General features: G+C 52.7%; 7 protein-coding genes across 7 annotated transcripts; 5 read left to right on the top strand and 2 right to left on the bottom strand.

Annotated features, from left to right (window-relative positions):
- Positions 1–255: 255 nt before the first annotated feature.
- DL89DRAFT_253981 (uncharacterized protein) lies at positions 256–11,073 on the bottom strand (the record flags this gene model as incomplete). Its single annotated transcript, XM_040885234.1, has 11 exons — positions 256–995; positions 1,021–1,623; positions 1,654–1,760; positions 1,808–2,002; positions 2,080–2,512; positions 2,535–4,395; positions 4,424–5,129; positions 5,194–7,160; positions 7,210–9,979; positions 10,048–10,633; positions 10,740–11,073. 11 exons carry the CDS (start codon positions 11,071–11,073, stop codon positions 256–258), a joined length of 10,302 nt encoding a protein of 3,433 aa, XP_040747306.1.
- Positions 11,074–11,953: 880 nt separating this feature from the next.
- Positions 11,954–12,783, bottom strand: DL89DRAFT_9671 (uncharacterized protein). The gene has a single exon (XM_040892299.1). It carries the CDS (start codon positions 12,602–12,604, stop codon positions 12,134–12,136), a length of 471 nt encoding a protein of 156 aa, XP_040747305.1. The 5' UTR covers positions 12,605–12,783; the 3' UTR covers positions 11,954–12,133.
- DL89DRAFT_264064 (uncharacterized protein) lies at positions 12,602–13,041 on the top strand. The gene has a single exon (XM_040886087.1). The coding sequence runs from the start codon at positions 12,628–12,630 to the stop codon at positions 12,850–12,852; it is 225 nt and encodes a 74-aa protein (XP_040747304.1). The 5' UTR covers positions 12,602–12,627; the 3' UTR covers positions 12,853–13,041.
- On the top strand, positions 12,962–13,859 carry DL89DRAFT_253980 (trypsin-like serine protease; the record flags this gene model as incomplete). Its single annotated transcript, XM_040885233.1, has 2 exons — positions 12,962–13,481; positions 13,513–13,859. The coding sequence occupies 2 exons, from the start codon at positions 12,962–12,964 to the stop codon at positions 13,857–13,859; spliced, it is 867 nt and encodes a 288-aa protein (XP_040747303.1).
- Positions 13,853–14,403, top strand: DL89DRAFT_264062 (uncharacterized protein; the record flags this gene model as incomplete). The annotated part of the gene is made up of 1 exon (XM_040886086.1): positions 13,853–14,403. A coding segment is annotated over one exon (243 nt), but the record flags the coding sequence as incomplete, so codon positions are not given.
- Positions 14,404–14,451: 48 nt separating this feature from the next.
- DL89DRAFT_253979 (uncharacterized protein) lies at positions 14,452–15,851 on the top strand (the record flags this gene model as incomplete). Its single annotated transcript, XM_040885232.1, has 3 exons — positions 14,452–14,669; positions 14,707–15,349; positions 15,414–15,851. 3 exons carry the CDS (start codon positions 14,452–14,454, stop codon positions 15,849–15,851), a joined length of 1,299 nt encoding a protein of 432 aa, XP_040747301.1.
- Positions 15,852–16,282: 431 nt separating this feature from the next.
- Positions 16,283–17,489, top strand: DL89DRAFT_9675 (uncharacterized protein). Its single transcript, XM_040892300.1, has one exon. The coding sequence runs from the start codon at positions 16,585–16,587 to the stop codon at positions 17,203–17,205; it is 621 nt and encodes a 206-aa protein (XP_040747300.1). The 5' UTR covers positions 16,283–16,584; the 3' UTR covers positions 17,206–17,489.
- Positions 17,490–20,254: the final 2,765 nt, after the last annotated feature.

Here is a 20,254-nt window from a genome sequence, read left to right as displayed (position 1 = left end):
GCAGTGCTCATGTTGGCCCACAAATAGGTAATAAAATAAACGGTCCACGCCTAAATTACCTCAGCCTAGATGTCTAGGAGATTTACTAGGCAGTGTGTTCTCCAGTAGCAAAATCATACCTGTACCGATAAACCAACCTTTAACGCTCACGAAAATGTATCGGCAAAAGCGGAGGAAAGAAATCCCCCACTGGCAAGGTGCCAGTGAGGGGGCATTTAAAGGCCAAAGCCGACCAAAATGCGCATACGGAGGCTCTTAGGCTAGGCCGCTCACCGGCCCTAGATAAAAGCTACGTAGTTCACCAGTAATCGGGACCTTAGAGATTCTAACAGCCTTTAAAAAGCGGATTACTCCCTTAGACACCGGGTCATACCTTGCCCGAGCGGTCGGATCCATATAGATATCCACCTCTTGGTCTGGTGTGAATGGCGGAGCGCTCTTGATTTGTGCAAACATATGGTTTCCGATAAGCACATCTTGCCAATAGCGGTTAGATTTCTGCTCGCGCTCCTTAACCTTGCAACGATACTTGTCTAGCACATCCTTGGATAAAACTGCGTGTACAAAATCTGGGTTCAGCACTAGTATTTCGGCACCAACCTGGCCGAATCCAAATGATGTCACAAGCGCAGCATCGATCCTGGGGGTCTGAATCGACCTGCATGGGAATAAAATGCAATCGTATTTCTCAAGCTCAGGGTCGACATTATCCAAGTTGCGGTTGCCTGGAATGATGCCTGTTTGCATGCTCTGCAGCACACCGTTTAGCATCCATGCGGCAGCTGGTCCTTTAGAATGCCCAGTCAAGTACTTTTGGCACACAGCTGGCACGGCATATCCAGGTGTGCGGCCCAGTTTCTTGAGCTGTTGGTTAATGACATGTGGCTCGTTCTTATCACTGGCTTTTGTAGAAGTTGCATGGAAGGACACGACACCAATATCATCCACTGTCAACCCCCACATGGCTAATGACCCGCGCAATGGGTGAAATTGTCCTGTCATTTTTCCAGAACTCGTTACTCCATGCATCATGCGCATCCCTAATAAGCTGCTGGGATTTGCTCTCGATGAATGATTTCCTGGAGCGAGCAAACTCGTCCGCATTATAGGCAACTGAAGCATCAGTGCCCATCAGCTTTTCAATTTCCATTTCCAGCCCCTCATACTGCTCGTCGACCCATTCCTGGATGGCGTTGAGTCTTTTCGTAAGCTGGCAGCGTCGATATGCAAAGTCCAATAATGGTGATGGAATACTCGTCGCATCTTCACGCACTGTGGTCAATAGTCCCTGTCCGGGTGCAGGTACAGTACGTCCCTCCTTATCTGTGGCGGTAGCAGTCATTGCTAGCACTCCATAAATTGGCGCCCCACACTCAATGGCCGCACTTGCAGACATTAGTGTCAAGATCCCTGCACCGGCAGATTCAACGAATCCATTGCGGAGTTGCCGCACAAGGACGAGACATTTCTTTAAATGTGCGCCCGTTTGCAAGCTCGACCTGTAGCATCTACTGTGGCGATTTATGGATGCAAACCCGAGTGCATTCTCACGAGTGAAGGTATCAGACGCCCCAGCAACCACCATTTTAGCCTTTCCGAGCTGAATCGCTTCTACTGCAGCATCTAATGAAAGTGCAGTTGTAGCACACGCACCAACTAGCAGGTTTAATCGGTCCCTGCCGAAGACAAGCAGAAGCATGTTTACCCATGCAGCGACCGTGTTTATAAGTGTTCTCCTGCAACACATCCGTTTTTCACATCTTTGTCCAGAGTATAGTTTGCATGCATGTCCTTCATCGAATCTAACCCCCCTAAACCAGACCCAATCGTGTTTCCAATGTCTGCCAGATGGAAGTACTGGTAGAGTTCATACGGATCAGTCACTTCCTGAGCGTAGGAGTGCCTCGATGGTGGCAACAATGCTATAGATTGAGAGCGGATCGATGAGTTTGACCAAATCATCAGGGATCCCGTATCGCTTCGGATCCCAACCGGCTGGAAGCTGTCCAGCAGCAATCCGGCTAAACTTCATTGCCTTAGGGACAGATATCACAGAGCCCTCAAGGAATCTTGACTGACCAGGTGCCATCGTTATTCCTCCAAGTATCGACCTTGTCGCCGTTCAATAGCTTGAAGCTTTCTGCTTCCTCAGCAGTTGCTTCAAAGGGCTCCATGTCATGGGTAACCTGGATCTCGCGCAAAACGGGCAATATCTCCGAGCTAATCCCATGTGTATTCTCTGGCTCAAGCAGGCGTATTCCAGTATGCTGGAGAATAAAGGATTCATACTTTGCCTTGATATCACGATCGCGCACTGGCTCACCCGTTTTTGTGTCCACCCAACCGATGTGTATGCCGCTACCATTTGGTAAAGGTCCACTATGGTGTCTGATCAACCCCATGATCCAAGCAAGCTCAACACACCCTTCAAGAGAAAGCTCGCCATATGCCTCCATTTCCCAGCGTGTGGACGCATGGCCGTAGGGCCCAATTTCACCGTATCCGGTTACTACTACAACCTTGTCAAGATTTACCATTCCTTCCAGGTGGTGCAGTCTCTTCCAGCTGCTCGTATGCCTTGACTACCGGCAACTTCATACCGCTATTGGCTTTGAAGTCGGAATTGTGCACAGTCCACAATTTTCTTGTCTGCTCACCCGACAGAATATTGTTTTCATGGGCATGGTCGGCAAATAAGGCTCTCCATTTGACAGACTGGTCAACCAGCACTTCACGCATAGCCGAAACTTTGTCCATGCAGTGGGATATTGCCTGGAACCCACCAGCAAGGTCCGCCCAGAGTGGCGCTTCCACCGCAAGACGACGAAGTTTGTAGTGGAGCAGACATAAAATGTTAAAGGCCATCTCGTTGACCGAGAATGTCCGCATTCCAAGCCGCTCCACTTCACTGGCAATGACATCATTCGAGTCCATGATGCCTGTACCACGCGTCCACCCGATGACTGCCCCAATGATGGAGATGTATTCTGACCATGTTTCCGATCTCCACCTGTTTAGCAATGTCTCCAAACTAGCCTTGCTTTCACCATAGAAGCCATCTCCGCCGAATAGCCCGTGATTAGGCGAAAGCGGAAGAACCACTACACTTGGCGACAACTCTAGTCCGAGACTGGCTTTAGCAGCAGCAACTGCCCCAACTAGGCGTATTACATTGGTCATCATGATTCGCAGTGCAAGCTCGGAATGTGACTTCAACGATGTAACATCGCTGCCGATATTAGAGGTGGAGGCGAACGGCAAGACAAAATCAAGGTCCCAATGTAATCCGCCCTCGCCAAATATGTGCTGGATTAGACTGTCAATATCGGAAACTGACCCTTGATTGAAAGGAAATACATGCAGCTCGGACCCACGCGATCCATACTGGCGATACATGTCCTCAAAGTACTCTGTTGTCCTGTAACTATAACTAGATGTAGTTGCGGCAACCCTGGCACCTCCAGAGAGAAGACCCTTAAGTATCTCGCTGCCAATGGATCCTCGACCGCATCCCGTCAGCAGAACAGTTTTACCCTCAAACGACATGCCATTCGAGCAGGTGTCGTTCATAGCATCAAAGTAGACAGCAGTGTGTTCACGACTATACGACCATGACTGACCTTGCTCCTGCGTACGCATATGTAGGAGCGGCTTGCCATCGACTAGTGTGTTTTCCATACTTGCCGAATACAGACTGAACGTGGAGTCACCGGGTCTGGCAACCTCAGAATAGAGTATTTCTCCAACAGCGTGCCCTCTAAAGTTTGCTGATACAATGCTATCATGGAAAACTTCGACACTTGGCCCTGTGATAGCACCTACCCCCTTGAACTGAGGTTTAGACGCTAAAGCTGGTTTACAGCTATTGATCACCTCCACGAGTTCTGTAATGAATGGAAGCGTCTGATAGTCGGCTTGCCTTTTCAGCATAGCAAGCAGCCCTTCAGCAAATCTTACAAGTGCAGGGCTTGACCGATTCTTGAGCATGTGTAGCTTTTCAGAGTCGATGAAGCGATTTCCCCGAAGAAGACCATTCCATAGTTCAAACAAATCCTGCCGTGCCCAGTTCCAATACGAGTTGTAGTGCCGACCCTTTTTAGCATCGAAGATGGAACTAATCCCTTGCAGATATTCATCTCCCTGTTCCCCACTAACTTTGTCAATTTCTGCTTGCAGTTTAGCAATCTCGCTTTGGGCTTGAGCGAGCTCTCTCTTGTCCTTGTGGAGATCAACACCAGCACTATGCGCAAGGACTGCCATTTGGCGCAAGAGCTGCTGCTTTTGGAGATGCTGTGCCTTGTCAAGCTCCGCGCTACTAAGTACTGAAGCTGTAGAGTGAACAGGTTCAGATATATCTGCCGAATATACAATGCCCTCGTGTTTCGCATATAACTCCTGCAATCGTGTGTATCCACTCGTTCACCTCGTAGGCAGTACCCAATCTGCTGGGCGGCGCTAAAGTCAGTGCAAGGAGAAGAACTGCATTCTGCCGCTGGACACCAAGACCGTATCTGCTCTCTAGATGTGCGCTGAGAATAGATTGGGAGTAATTACCAGGCATCTTTGTTGCAAACAAGCGGGCTAGGTGGGCATTTAACTGCTTCCCAGGAGTGCCACTGAATAGTCCAATTTTGTCTGCGAGGTCAGTGAGGTTCATCTCCTCCGCCTTGTTAGGCACTGCACTCCCAAATTCCTTTTGCAGCTCATTGACAATCTCGTTTTGCAACGTTGATTGACCTCTGGCCAACTCCTTGATGGTCTTGGTTGGGAGGATATCTCTGGCTGGCTTCTTCATCTTCAGGGCTATAAGGACTTGCAGCACATCAAGTGTTTGGAGAGGAATGTCTGGGACACTTTTAGCTGGAGCCGTGGGCAGACTTGCTGGTGGCCGGTGAGTAGCTGGTTCTTCGACTCGATCCACTTGCTGTGGGGCCAGCTTTTCTGCATTGTCTACTGGAGTAGTGCCGATGTTTGTTTCCTCAGAGCTGGGTTCGTACGCAAAACAAATATCGGCTTCATCCTGGAGAATGTGGAGTACCGATGGTTTAGTCCCAATACTTGCTAGCAATTCCAGTGTCTTGTTTGCCATGCCAGTCAATGTTGGCGTTGGACTGATCTCAATGAATCGACTAATGGACACCCATGTCAAGTATGAAACTCTGTGTTTCTATCCAACGAACAGGGGAAGCGAACTGGTATGCAAGAAGCTCAACAAGGAGAGTCGGTGCGAGCCGTGCAATCTCTGGATCAGACAATTCGCAACCATCTCCCCAGTTTGCTAGTTCCTCTGCCAGCACAGGCGACTTTGTCACCTCATGGACCAGCTCAAAGTAGTCCCTTGTAACCTCAAATGGTTTGGCAGTGACATTCGGAATGTAGATATTTTGAAGCTTCGAATAATCTACATTGCGCTCCGTCAACTTCTGTTTAAGGTATCTACGGAATGGCGCAACCGCAGGAAGCAACTGAGTGGAATGGGAAGGAACATCGACACCCTCCAACGGAATTGATGCTCTGCCACGTGTAGGACGCGTGTCACGATCAGGATGGGCAATAACACCGCGAATGATGTTTTCAACATCGCACTTGCCGAAGTCTGAGGTAACATCGATCCTGCAGGCGTGAATGGTATCAAGAACTTCACGCAGCGCGCTGAGCATGGAATGATGGCCAGTGACTACATACTGATGGCCAGCAACATTATAGTTGATGAGCTCAAGTAGAGCGCCACCTTGCACTCCGATACTCTTGACAACAAATGCCAGTGAATCCTGATCGAAGCTCTCCCCAACACGGCTTGGATTGATGGCAGCCATTCCATATTGCGAGCGGCTCTGCTGGTCCCGCTCAACAGATGCGTGGAGAAGCATCCCTCGGTAAAAGGTAATATCGATGATGTCCTCAAGAGTAAAGATGTCGCTCAGCGCTGCCAGCGCACAGAATTCGCCTAACGAGTGACCAGCGAACATTGCCCGTTCTTGGAGCAATGATTTTGATTTCAAGTGCGCAATGTTGGCCATGGCAAAAACAGCTAACGCTGGCTGAGTGAACTGCGCTGCATGCAGTAGCCCCGATGCTGACAGGTGTGTGTAGTCATCTGCTTCACCACTAGCTTGCGGGAACAGCTCTACCATGCTGGCCTCGCCATTATCGTCGATGGTTTCAGTAGCCAGTGACTGGTATACTTGTTGAACCTTCAGTCCTTTCTTGCCACAGAACTTCACTACCAGTCTCTTGGGATTGTTGCGCACGATGTCTAACAATGACACGCCATATGTGCTGCACATGTGCTTGTCCGCACGGTCCCAGACATTATGTGCAGCATCAGACTGCGCATACAGATCCATGCCCATTCCAACTTGCTGTGAGCCTAAACCGGCAAAGGTATATACTGTCCTTGGCTGGTCAACTTCAGCAATGCACGTGAGAACCACATTCCCATGCTGGTTGCACGTCTCGCCCTTCACTAGCATTCGACCATTTTTCATGCCAACATGGAAAAGCTTGGTCTGCAGCTGATCTCCAGGCTGGACCATATCCACGAATTCAGTCGAATAGGCACGGATACGCTCTGGCTGGCTGTTGGCAGCATACCTCTCAATAAATGCCCTAGTCGATGCTGAGGTCCACATCCCGTGAATAATTGGTGATGGGAGGCCGGCATGGTCGGCAATGTATGCATTTGTGTGGATTGGGTTGAAGTCACCTGCTGCCGCTGCATATTCCAGTGCGGAGTTTGGAGCCTTTGAAACAAGTCGCCCATCAATATCAGCCGGGATAATTGGGACACCTTCATGATCGAACAGCCTTTCGTGGTCAACAATGTGGCCAACTCGCTCCAAGAACCCAACCACAGGGTTACCAGTGGATTCTAACCACTCAAACTGAATGCTAGCAACATCTAAGCTGATGCTCTGGCTGTTGCGTCTCACCAGCCTGACAGAACCAACGGATTTCATGGATGAGTATACAGTGTCGGTCAGGTAACGATATTTAGAGTTGATCACAAACTCAAGAGCATCGCCCGGTGCAATATCAGTAGCCTGTTCCTCGTGGAACATGATCCACTCTTTTGAGCGAAGGAATGTCGACATCCAGCTGCGATTTAATCTCAAGCTGATACACCGGCTCGGCGACATGCTTGAATGCAATGGCGTTGTCTACCACAATGTCGCGGAATATGAATGTCGAGTATGTTTTGGCAAATACCTCACCATCCTTGTAGAAAACGCTTTGCACCTGCAGCTGCTTGCCAGCAACCGTGTTAAATAGCTCTCCGATGCAAATATCATAGTCCACCACATCACCAACCTTCAAGAGTTCAAAGTTGTCGGCTAGCTCCATCTGGTTTGACCTGTGGACCAGATTCAAGAACCCTGGGCTAGCCAAAGGCAACGAGAACAAGCTGAACATCCCTTCTGTGCTAATGACAAACAGCAGATCTGTCGGTGCATATGTTGGACGAGCAGAGTGCGGTTTATAAAGCGAAAGCCTGTTCCCAACCGACTTGCAATACTTTGCTACGAGCTCGTCTGTGATGACAAAGCCACGCCAGCGAACAGGGCGGCCAGAGCTAGGCAGGCTACCCACCTCCTGACCGAGGACATTATCTTGATAGCATTCGGTGCTGTGCTTGGCCCCATGGAGCGGAATGAGGCAAAATTGGCTGTCGCGACCTTTATTTGCGTCGTGTATCATGGCTGATGGCATATCCGGACGATACCTGTAGTTCAGCTCCCAGGGGTAGATTTTGTCCAGGGTGGCATGGTTGACGCACACCGTAATGACACTGCTTTCGTCTATGCGCAATTCGACCTCGGGATATGCAAGACCGGGCTGGGAAATTGTTAGCCGTGATGCAGTCCCAGATTCGACAAACAGTGTGACGACTTGGCCAGGACGTGGACGAACTATTCTGGGCACATGGTTGTCAGCATATTTCAGCCCCTGAACTATGGTAGTGGATGTTAGCAATGCGTGAAGCCAATCTTCCTGTGTCCCAACGAGTTCAGTAACCCACGAATTGAGGTCAGGTAATTCAGCATCCCTGGTTGGTAGGTAATAAACACTCCTGTCATCCAAGACTTTGCGAGGAACCGTGCATGGCGAAACACTCCGCTGCAGTGATGGGCTAATGTACTCCACAACAGGGACCCTCGACTTGTCACCACCATAGTACCAATCAAGGAAGGCTGATGTCTGGCCATTGTAGATCCCATCGAGGATGTCTTTGACTGGCTCATCGACCTTAGTAGAATAGCGCGCAGACAACGGGCCATGCAGGATGAACGTGCGTTGTATATCCTGGTCAACCAGCGCGTCAGCATCCTCACACTGTCGGAAGGTGTCCTTCAGCAGCCACACCGCAAAGTCCTCATCAAAGAGAGGAATAAATGGAACGGGTTTCATACCTCTCCGCCTGCAGCTGTGCAAGAAGTACTGGACATCTTCAGAAGAAATAACGGTGGTGGCAATGTCAGGATACTTCGTGGCAAAATGGCTGACCATCTCATTTGGATCACCGATCTCATCCAAAAACTGGACCTCATAACAGACCGACGCCCTAGTAAACCGGTTCTCAGCATGCCGAAGAAAGGTGGAAAACAGATCGAGATATGAGGGGTCAATCCAGCGCTGCTGGTGCTTGACGTAAAGAAGCCCAGCAAGTCGGTTAGCCACCTCCATGTATGTCATCTCTTCGAGGTCACAGGTACTCCCATCAGCCTTCTGGCCAAACCAGGGACGAACATGATCCGAATTCAGGCGCTGGATAATGTAGTCCTTTCTGGCGTTGAGCAGTTTTGGCTGCTCCTCACGAGGTTTGGAAAGAACGGTTTCATGTAGCTCCTTGATAAAGATGGCACCCCGTGTTGCAATAACATGCATAAGCTCGCCGTACTCTGAGAATGTGGTGACAACCCCTCCATGCGCACCGGAATAGGTCTTCTCCCATTCGCTGTTGGCAAGGCCTGAAGCCTGGGCGATCAATTTCTTTGCAGCCGTCGACGTCTTTGCCTCCTTAGAAATCATAACACGCGAAGCTACCAAGAAACCGTCAACAGGCATTGGCGCACAGCCATATTTGAGACTCCAGTTGCCAGTGAGATACGGAAGCGTGCCTTCAGCGTCGCCAAATCCCGAACCCAGAACCAGAACGACGTTATTCTGGGCACGAATCTTTGCATACGTGTCCAGAATTGGCTCATGGAAGTCCTCGCACGAATGATGCCCACCACCACGGCCACCAGTCCACTGCAGAATGACTGGGAAGTCAGAATTTGTCCGCGCAATCTGGAGGACTTGGCGGATGGCTGCTGCAGTGCCAGGCTTGAAAGCGACATGCCGAATCCCCACGTTGCGGAAGCTGCCAATGATTTCACTGGTCACTTCCAGCGACGGCACACCTGCGCCGATGCACACACCAGCAATTGGATACCCCTCACTGCGCAGACGAAGTATCTCAGCATACTGGAAGTTCCATAGGCGCTGGTTGAAGTATATGCAGTTCAGCGTGATACCCTGGCCAGGCGCTGTCTCCAGTACCAAATTGTCAACCATGCGCCTCAGCATCTGCTTGCTGTAGATGCCTGCCCCGCCCAGCTCGGCATGATAACCAGCGTTCTTGACAGCCGCAACAAAATGCTCGTTGGCAGTGGTCGGCATCATGCCTGCAACCATGAGCGGTGGCTGCCCGAGAATACGGTGCATCGGCGTGTCCAGGTGCAGCCGGCCATCGTGCTTGGTGCGCACAAGTCGTGGGGCAAACTGCTTCTGCCAGTTAGGTGCCTGGATGACTTCAGAGATATTCTGCTTGAATAGCTCGGCCTTGGCTCCAAGCGGCGAGCTGCCTGCTGTTAGTGCGCTGGTCGAGATTACCGAGATGCCCCGGCCCGCAAGAATTGAGTGAGCAAAAGTGCCAAAAGCGCTGAATCCATCAGGACTAAAGTCGACGATATGCGTTGACATAGGGGCCCAATGGCTGCAGGAAAGTCGACAGTGTGTTCGCAGATGCTTCTCACCAAGTAGCTAGTAAGATCAGGCTCATACCGCAAATCGTGGCCGTCGTTGGTGGCACGAGTCTCAGTCCTCAGGTCGGCAGCGTCAAACGCCCAGCCCTTCTCCGCAGCATACGAAAGCTGGCGGCCGATAGTGGGTAGAAGGATGTCACAGTGGTACGGCTGGCTAATGCTCAGAAAGGTCATCCTGGCAATAGGCTTGCGCTGCGAGTACGGGATATGCGACTGATCATCGCTGTGCTGTGCGCATTTACCGCGCAGCCACTGGACAAACACCGCGACTGAACGCGTACTACCAGAAACAACTATCCGGTTGTTGGTGTTTACAAGCGACAGATAGACGGGCCCAACAGTGCCTGTGCTGCGTTCATTAAACTCGGTAATGAATTTGCTGAGCTGGTCCTTGGCTATGCCACGAATTGACACCATCGGTGATGGCGGACCTTCGTTGGAAATAGACTCATCAGTGAGCGCTAGATCAACCTCGGCATCAGGGCACTCCAGATCAGGAATGGCACCACAGAGGAAAAAGGATGCCAAGAGCCTTCTCCGAGAGTGCGTAGAATGATTCCTCATCCGACACTGATGCAAAAAGGGTGGCAGGGACGGTTCCCTGGCTGTGCCCAACCACGACTACAGATGGCAACGAAAGCCTGCTAATGTCAGAAAACATGCCAACGGCACTGCAATGAAACTGACTTGCCAGCCACTGTCGACTCTTACCTTTGAAGTGCCTGGTCAGGTCGCCGGGGTTAATGCCCAATGTCTTGTACAAGATCATTACGTGCATGAGCTGGAGCAGCCCAGCGAGCGGAAGTTCCACCGATGCTCTAGTTAGGTAGCCATGCGATGGCTGCAACTCAGCATGGGTGCACCACTTGAGCACATCAAGGCCGTGCTCGTAGAGAATAGAGACGCGAGAGTCATGCGCTTCGTTATCAAGAAACGCTGACATCTTGGCGAGATAGTCGGTGAGCAGAGGGCGAAAGACATCGAGGAGCCGGCGTGCCTCGTCGACATTGGTGCCGCTTCCACTCTGGCCGCCAATCAGTGCCATCAGGTTGACATCTGGATCCGAAAATAGAGCAGGCAGCGTCGAGGGGATACAGAGGCTACCGCGGGGCTCAGTAAGTGACCACACGGAGTAATAGCCCTTGAGCACATTGCGTGCCTGCTCCTCATCAAGGCCGAGATCGCCAGATGACTAGAGTAAACGCTGCTGGTCTTGGAGGAAATTCTTTGCAAAGAATTCAAATGTCGCAAGAGCCGTGGCAGCATTGCGCGTGCTGCAGTAATGCACGAACAGAGCAACGAGCTCAATCTCACTGGTAATGGACCAAGAGCTTCGTCGGCGAAAGCTGTTGGCTAACTTGGTTGCATGAAGAATAGCTTCAGCACCAAGAGACACCTCGATGGAATGGTTTGAATACTTGAGTAGCATGGCTGCAAATGGGATGTTACTTTGGCAAATAAGGTATTGATATTCTCTGTGAAGCAGTTTATTGACCAAATGGTATTTGTGGTATCGTAGTGGCTGTTGGCAAGATACGAATGGGCATGCAATACTTTATATACAGTCGATTCTCCTGGAATGCTGGTCTTGTCCGTCGTCGTTTCGCAAAATGCCACCTACCTTGTGAGGCGCTACTTGACTGTCTGTGATACACTGCGGAAATATTTCCCACTGCTTTTCAGATAACGACATTTGCACTGAGTGCTGTATGGCTCCACAATCATTTGTTCCCAACACTCTCATGCCTTGACAATGTACACACTATTTGAATGGCACGCACAATAGGACTCGCCGGTGGGTGAAGGAACCTAGTGGAAATTTGCGATTAAAGTTGCAGATTGGCTTCCAACAACAGCCCCTCTGTTTAGGCGTCCCTCAAGTGCCATTGCTGCGCCAGGTCCTCTACCGAATAAGCCAGCGTGTGGTATCGCAATCAACATATGAAATGTTATTTATCTCTGCCCAGCATCTTCAAATCCGCGCTCTCAGAAGCTGTCTCAAGCACGTCTGCACTGTTTTCAAGAAGCTTGGACATTGCACTATGTCTTAGCCTCTGGTGGCTGGCTTGTGTCTGCGAGTGAGAATTGTAAAGACAATAGGACAATCACCCAGCCTTCAGAAAGAATGGTTTGCGAGCCCGGCACATTATTTTATAGCAGGCAGGAAATAGTATGTAATCCATGCAGGTCCAAGAAGACATATCACTTGCTATACCATTGCATTTAGCAAGGCAGAACAACCGCGCGATATCGTCCTTGGCAGAGATATAACCGCTGACAATAGCCGAAGCTGGAAGTGACAAGGATAGGTGATATAGCTTGCACCGACACGAGACATCCCTCGCCCGCGCTACAGAGGAGCAGTGCTCAGATGAGCAGTCACATGGAATATCCCCATTAATGCGAATGGACTTGTAGACAAGTGCATGCAGATACCCATGAAGCAAATAGTGTTCTGCCCTACAATGTACCCTTCTGGCTCCGTGTTGAGGCTGGGAAACGGTGCTGGAACCCCCAATCCCCGAATCCCCGAATCCCCGAATCCCCGAATCCCCGAATCCCCGAATCCCTGTCATGATTGAACCTTTCTTGACAGCATATGGCTTGTGAGCACGTCTGTGAGCACGTCTGTGAGCACAATTCCCGTATCCATTTTCAGCTGAACCACTGGTATTGCCAAGGAGTGTCTTGCACCTATCGTGTCCTTCTGCCTGCTTCTGCTGCTGGGTTGCGCATTGGCAGAGCCACTACATGCATGCGATGTGCCTCCTCCAAGCTAGGCTGCATGGAAGCATGTGTGTGCCTTGCACCACCTGTTCCTTAGCCACCACTGCGCTAATATGCACTTGGGGCATTTGTGTGTGTAGTTTAAATTGAACTGGTCTACTACCCACTAACCTTCTACTCACCTACCTCGCGCTATTGTTTTAGATATGTTTGCTCGTATATCCATATTTCTCGTGTTCTTCTGGCCATCGCTATGCTCGCCGGTAATCCGCGTAACCAATGGTACAGCTGTTGACCAAGGCCAGGCGCCATTCTTTGTTCGCATCATTGCGCTCTCAGAGAGATCGGCAGAGCTGTGTGGTGGAACAATAATCGACCAAACCACTGTCATCACTGCCGCGCACTGCGTAATGCCGCCTCGTGATCCAATCCTTCACCAGGCAAGTGCCATTGAGATATATTACGGGAATGTCAACACCAAGCAGCAGAGCCTAACACATGCAACTGCGGTGTATGTGCATCCTGACTACAACACATTCACACTGGAAAACGACATTGCAGTTCTGAAGACCAACCCGTTTGAATATGCTGCAGATGCGGTGCAGCCGGCACCAATATACAACGGCGAATGTCTGGCCACTATATCAGATGGAAATATATGGCTGGGGTCTCAGAGTCACTGGCGGGTCGGCGCAAGACCTCGCACCGTCTCTGTTGACAAACAAGGTGTATATATCGTTTCCTGCTGATTGCAGAGCCATTGATGCAAGATACTCGAGCGCCAATGGACCGACAATTTGCGCCAACAACAACTACAACAAGGGCGTTGATGTATGTTCTGGCGACTCAGGGCAGGGCACTGTTATACGTAGGCATGGCACGGCGTACATTGCTGGGCTGGTGAGCTATGGCACTGATGCAAACGGCAGGCTAACATGTGGTGAGCCGGGCAGCTTTGGCATATACACACACATATGGAGATATGTGAGCTGGATCACAACGATTGCCAACACAACATACACAGCAGGGCCACTGCCCAGCGTATTGGTAGCACCTCCAGCCGCTCCAACACCAACCAGATGTATTCTAGGCTACTGCTTCTAAGGTGAATATACGTCAGCGCACTTGGTGAATGGAAACCAAATGCACACAGCTAAACAAGCCATCGCATTTGCCTTGTTGTGACCACTCCCCATGTCTGCGCCCATCTACAACATGGCAGGGATGGGTAGCATTCCCTGGGCGCCGCTGTCGTCTCTATACCAGACCCTTCAAACCCTCTTTCCATATCATGGTTCGCACTGGAGCCGACCGACCACCGAGCAAACTACAGAAGCTCGGACACAAGATACTGCGCATTTCGCGCAGCATCGGGATACGAACTGGCAGACCTGCATGTAGGACAGGTCGATTTGTACCACAGCCAGCTCATGCTTGCTGGAGCCATGCCCGCATTTGCCCTGTTTCCACACAGCTCGCCGCGACAAAACCGGCCGCTGCGGCACTGGAACTCGGCCGACGGTGTTATGGTTGACCACGAGCAGGCCGATCCTGATGGCATAGCCGATGCAGTAACTCTGTGCGGCGAGCAGCCAGCACCTGCCAGACAATAAAACACACACGGCTAACGCGGATTGGCTCAGACCAGGCTCTTTTCTCTTTCCAGCTTTAAAATCATTTACCCTCTCCATTCGCAATGGTCGACGCTGGACTGCTTCTCGCCTATTCGGTCATTGGGACCATGGCCGTGGCGCCAATTTACTTTGGCTCGTTTGACTCGCTGGACCGCCTGAAGAGCAGCTACAAGAAGAAGGCGCGGCCGCAATTCGCAGAGTTCTCCGACTCCGAGGACGAGGACGACAGCGAGACCGAGTCGGTCTCAGCCGAGGACGCGTACATGTTCCCGGTCTACGGGTCAGCGGCGCTGTTCTCAATGTACCTGGTGTTCAAGTATCCTGAACAAGGACTGGGTCAACGTCCTGCTGTCAGGCTACTTTGCCATCATGGGCGTTGCCGCGCTCTCGCAGGTCAGCGTCAAGGTCGTCAAGAGCGTCGCCAAGGTCAAGCTGCCGCTGTACCACGTCCACATCGTGCACAAGTCAAAGTCGATCTTTAGCTTCCGCTTCAGCAACCTGCACATTGCAATGCTGGGCACGTCGGCGGTGGTCACTGGCTTCTACCTCTGGTCAAAGAACTGGATTGTGTCGAACCTGTTTGGCCTCGCGTTCTCGTTCTCGGCCATCGGCCTCATTCGCCTGGACTCGTTCAAGAGCGGCATGATCATGCTCGGCGGCCTGTTCGCCTACGACATCTTCTGGGTATTCGGCACCGAAGTCATGGTTTCGGTGGCCAAGAACTTTGACGCGCCAATCAAGGTCGTATTCCCCAAGGAGCTGCTTCCGGCAGATGGCGCTCTAAAGTTCACCATGCTGGGTCTGGGCGACATCGTCGTGCCCGGCATTTTTGTTGCGCTGTGCCTGCGCTTCGACCGCCACCGCTACCTGGCCAGACTCGGCTACGCCAAGGACAAGCACCTGCCTGATGCGCTGGGCGGTCGCCACCACGGCTTCCTGTTCCCGGACGCCTTACTTCACGTCCTGCATGATCGCTTATGTCGCTGGACTCGCCACCACCATCACTGTCATGCACACGTTCAAGGCAGCCCAGCCCGCGCTGCTGTATCTGTCGCCCGCGTGCACGCTCTCGGTGATCATCACTGCCATGATCCGCGGCGAGCTGGGTGCCGTGTTTGCGTATTCTGAGGACACAAAATCAGAGAACGAAAAGGAGAACGCTGATGACAAGGAGGATGTCAGCGAGCAGAAGGCACTGGGCGTCCCCAGTGTTGCCGATGCTCCGCTCCGCAAGAACCTGCACTCTCGGCTCGACAGCCCCACACCCGGCAGCGGCATGACCCCCACAAGCGCTGGAGAAATGGCCGACGACGAGCAGGAAGGGATCCGGGCGCGCAAGGTGCTGGACGAGAAGGTCGACCCCATTTCGGACATGTCTGACAACGAATCGGAAGCCGTGTCCAAGAAAAAGAAGAAGGGCAAGGGCAAAGGGCAAGGGCAAGGGTCGCAAGTAGCTATGTAACATCCAGCGGAATGTGGGCCATGCGGGCCCGTTATTTTCCAATTGCAATAAATCTGTACCCTCTTCCCATCCACCTGCCGAGCTGTTTGGTCAGGGTTAGGTAAGGTAGGCAGGAGTTACGAAGATGCTAGCGCCGAGATGGCCAAGAGGCAAGCTGATATAACACGAGCCGAACAAGGCTCATGTTTGTCGTCCATTGCTGATATCCAATTTTCCTACTGTTTTTAGCATGTTGACGTGGCAGCAAGAGGCTAGACTCCAGCGTTTTAACCAGCACGTCTGTAGACAGCCTGTGCGGGATCAGGCTGCGTCCGCCTGGCTCGTTCTCGTTCGAGCTGCACGATGTGAGCTCGGTTGCGCTTGGGCTCTACTGCATGAGCCGGTCGGCCATTCCCTACCCTACACAATCGCTATATCAGCTCCCTGAGGCATCACGGTCCACCGAATGCTTGGCTACCATTGCCGAGGAAGTAGAAGATGAAGAGTCCGACGCCACTGATGACACCGAGGACCACTACAAATCGCTCAACGCGTGCTTTCTCCAGACATTCAAGGACGCTACAGACTACGCACACGTCGAATGTGACGAGCAAGAGGATGAGCAGGTGGACGAAGCCGACGAGACCGACGATGCAGCCACATCAACAGCAGATGACAGTGACAGCTGCTATGATGACGGGAAACAGCCAGAAGGCCGCAGGACGCCAAGATAGCCGAACGGTCCAGGAGTGAGATGCACACCATGGATATCTGCTGCGACATTTTGCGCAACCGCATGGACTACGTCGGCGAGAAGGCCGACTGCAGGTACTGGCCACTGGTCCAGCGCCTGATTTCGCATGCAGAAGACACATGTACCCCGACGCGACGTTCGCTGGCATCAATACTGCCAAAGCTCTTCCACAGCAAGTCGTCTGACAGCCCGGCCGACATCGCCACATTCTGGGTCAAGCGGCTAGCCACGCAGCAGGACTACCCGCCAGCGCTGTACACGATCGGATGCTGGTACGCCGACGGCTGGCTACGTATCAAGCCGAATGTGAAGCTGGCAACCCAGTACCTATGCCGGGCAGCGACCCTCGAGCACCCACCAGCAACGCTCAAGCTAGCCTCAGTGTTTGAGAGCCAGGACGAGATAATCAAGTCGCGGCTCTTTTACATGCGCGCTGCGCAGCTGCTGGATCCAGTGGCCATGATCCGCCTGGCCGTGGCCTACCTGCAGGGCGAGCTGGGCGTGGTTCCAAACAGCCGCATGGCGAATAAAGTACCTGAAGGAGGCCACAGACCACGCAACCGAGGACTGCCCCTACGGAGCCTACCTGCTGGCCCGCGTGCACTCTCGGAGAGTCCCTGAGCAATCTGCCCCTGGACAGATATGTGCCCTACTGTCCGCACTCGGCACGGAAGCTATTGCGCAAGGCTGCCAGCCTTGGCTGTGGGCCAGCCATGCGGCGTCTGTCTGGGCTGTACGGGACCGGCGAGCACGAGACCAAGGTCGATTACTCCAAGGCACTGGAGCTGTTCAGCGATGCCAGTCAGAAACCGGTTCCGCAATGCTGCTGCAGCGCCACTCTTTGTGCGATCCAGCGTGCGGCTGACGATCTGGAGAGGTGTTTGTATAGATGACTTTTATTTTTTGCAGTTTAGGCTTTTTTTTCTCTTCTCTTGACTTTCGTTTCTTTTTACTCGCTCATTTGTCGATTATGAAATGGGATGCGGTCTCAACCAAATACCAGCACGTCGGCGACACACAGCACAAATGCAAGGGACAGAGGTGGGCAAATGCAAAGCCCAGCTCCGTCGTCCGACGGCACAGAGCAATTCATGTCAAGCCCGCTAGCTGTGCTAGATAGCAACTATATGCTGTCACCTCCGAGCCTGCCGCAAGCAGCACTGTACCCTGTTGGGTCCAGCCTTGGCCGGACAGGACGCAGAGGAGATCCAGCTGTTTGCTGGGAACACCTGCATCAGCCACCTACTGCCCTCTGTCCAGGGACTCGATGGTGTGTCAATAAACATTACCAATGGCCTACATATATTGCGCAATAATGGCAGTGGGGGTGACCAGGCTGGTGTGTTCCTTGGGAGCCGGCGACAGCGTATCCAGAAGCAGCTAGAGTACGTGCTGCATGATGGCAAGATGGTCGCTTTTGGAAACGCGTCGTTCTGGTATCGAATACTGGACGCATCGCAGCTGCCGTCGTCGCCGCCACCACCATGGCGCACACCAACTGGTGGTGTGTCAAGAAACATAGGAGGCAATGGACGTGGCTTGCGCCGGGAGAAGCGTAGACCAAGCATGGATTTGCAGAGCTCGCCGGTGCTTCGGTCTAGCGGTATGGGCCTCCAAAATGGACTGTTCTCTGGGCAAATTCTAGCGCAAGACTCCCAGTCAGCCAGTGCCAGGGTCAACGAACCGTCACCTGGTTCAAACATGTTCATGGGATCGCAAAATAGCGACATGTTTGAGTTTCCACCAGATCTGGACAAGTCTATAAGGTACGACTCTGACGAGGAATCGCTCCCACAGGATACCGAACCAATGACTCAGCATTCGCTGGTTGATGTGGGGCTATCCAGTATTGGCGTCCACATGTCTCCGCCCTTTGTTGCATCATCGTCCCCGCCACAAATACCACCCAGCGTTGACCTGGAGATTCAGAATCTGTGCGTGCACGAAGATGCAGACATGGAGCTCCCGAGCGAGGCAAGTGTTCGCGACGAGCCTGGATGAGAGCGGCGGCATGGAATCATCGCCAATTCCTGAATCATCGCTCTATAAGCCGCCGACCGATGACAATGAGCAGCCCAATGTGGCAACCCAGCCGACTTCGCCTTCCTGCGTGCCACCGACAACAGCTGGCCACCGCGTATCGTCGGTTAGTTCGCTGGCTGCCTTTGAGAATCGGCTCGATGGCTCGCAGATGGTACAGTTTTTGCCTGAGCCGCCAGCGCTGGTGTATGCGCCGGATCACGTAATTGTGACTGCATCCGGCAGTATCCCGCGGTACCCGTACGACTCTGTCAACCTGCCCATTCATTCTACGGCAACCCAGATGACTGAGCTGACACAGCCCGAGAACGACATACAGATGACAGCAGAAACGACCATGAGCAGCGATTTTTCGCAGTATTTTTTGTCTCCGCCAGAACCATCCAACATCGGGCTGCGAATCGGTGTAGACGTGCCGTCAACCCAAAAGACAGTGGCTGAAGAAGACAGGCACAGTAGCAGCAATGACGACAGCGGCCGCAGCGACGGGGGCATTTGCAAGGCATCAGCGACATCTGGGAAGAAGCCTGGCAGACGGCTTGGGACGGGGTCGTCTAGTCCGATCCATATGCACAGCACACAGAGGACGCTAATGGGGACAGCGCCACGGCCATCGCGAGCCCCGCTGGTGCTACAATCCAGCGCCCGCAGTGCTGGCTTTCCGATGCCTCCTCCGCCGGTACCTCTGTTCCCGCGCGCATCGCCATCCCAAAGGATGCAGAACACGTTGGCAATGGCTGCGCAGTCGCCTCTAACTCCCCTGGCACGTGTTTCAGGTATCGACGGCTCATGTGGATTTCCCTGACGAGCTCCCCAAACTGTTTAGCATACAGAGCACAAGGAGAATCGCGGGCCATGTGCGGAATGCCAGCGCTGAGTCGCGGCATAATTCGACTGCAGATACCACGCCAACAAAGGCCCGGACAAAGGCAGCATCGACTAGCGCCTTGCCTGCTGTGCTGCCAGAAAAGAGGGGCGCAATTGAATCGCCAGATTCGTCGCCATCCTTGCCACAGGCCAGCATCCTGCTACAGACGCACAGCACTGGTCCACACCGTGAGAAGACAGGCCATGCAAACGACAAACTTGTAGTTGAGATCAAGCCGCCCCCTCCAACACCCACTACCAGCAAGACGCCTTCACTGGTCAAGAAGGATGCGGCCACTGCTGACTGGATCAACGTTGACAAGCACCGCACAGCAGCGGCAGCGGCTGCTGCTGCCAGCCAGCCAGTGAAACCACGACGCACTAGCCGCCTAACCACCAGACATAAGCCAGCAGCAGCAACCAACCGGCGTAGCGGCGAGGGGAGCGATTCCTCGGCAGCAAGCTCACGCAACAAGCCTCTGCGCGAAATGCTAAAGAACATGCCTGGTAACCGTGGTCTGCGGCGAGCCGGTCTCTATTCGCGCCAGTCCCCAGCAAAGCGGCGTGCCCGGATTCCAGCCTCAACCCGAGCCTGTGCCAAAGGCCATTGGCGATGACGACCCCAAGAAGCCAGAGAAGCGCCTTCGGACGAATGAGCGGGCGGTCGTCGCATCGAAATCTCGGGCTAGGAGGGACTCTCCAGAGTGCTGTAGCGTCAGCACAGATGACCGAGGCCGAGACTACTGAGGCCGGAGGAAGAGCC

This window comes from Linderina pennispora (assembly GCF_002104995.1).
Source record: "Linderina pennispora strain ATCC 12442 chromosome Unknown DL89scaffold_1, whole genome shotgun sequence".
Classification (NCBI taxonomy): Eukaryota; Fungi; Kickxellomycota; class Kickxellomycetes; order Kickxellales; family Kickxellaceae; genus Linderina; species Linderina pennispora.
Note: the sequence above shows the minus strand (reverse complement) of the source record. Positions and strands in the feature narration are given on the sequence as shown.

Bases quoted from the DNA above. Each gene is read 5' to 3' on its own strand.
- DL89DRAFT_9675 (XM_040892300.1), top strand. From the start codon at position 16,585: ATGCACACCATGGATATCTGCTGCGACATTTTGCGCAACCGCATGGAC.
- DL89DRAFT_264064 (XM_040886087.1), top strand. From the start codon at position 12,628: ATGGCTTGTGAGCACGTCTGTGAGCACGTCTGTGAGCACAATTCCCGT.
- DL89DRAFT_9671 (XM_040892299.1), bottom strand. From the start codon at position 12,604: ATGACAGGGATTCGGGGATTCGGGGATTCGGGGATTCGGGGATTCGGG.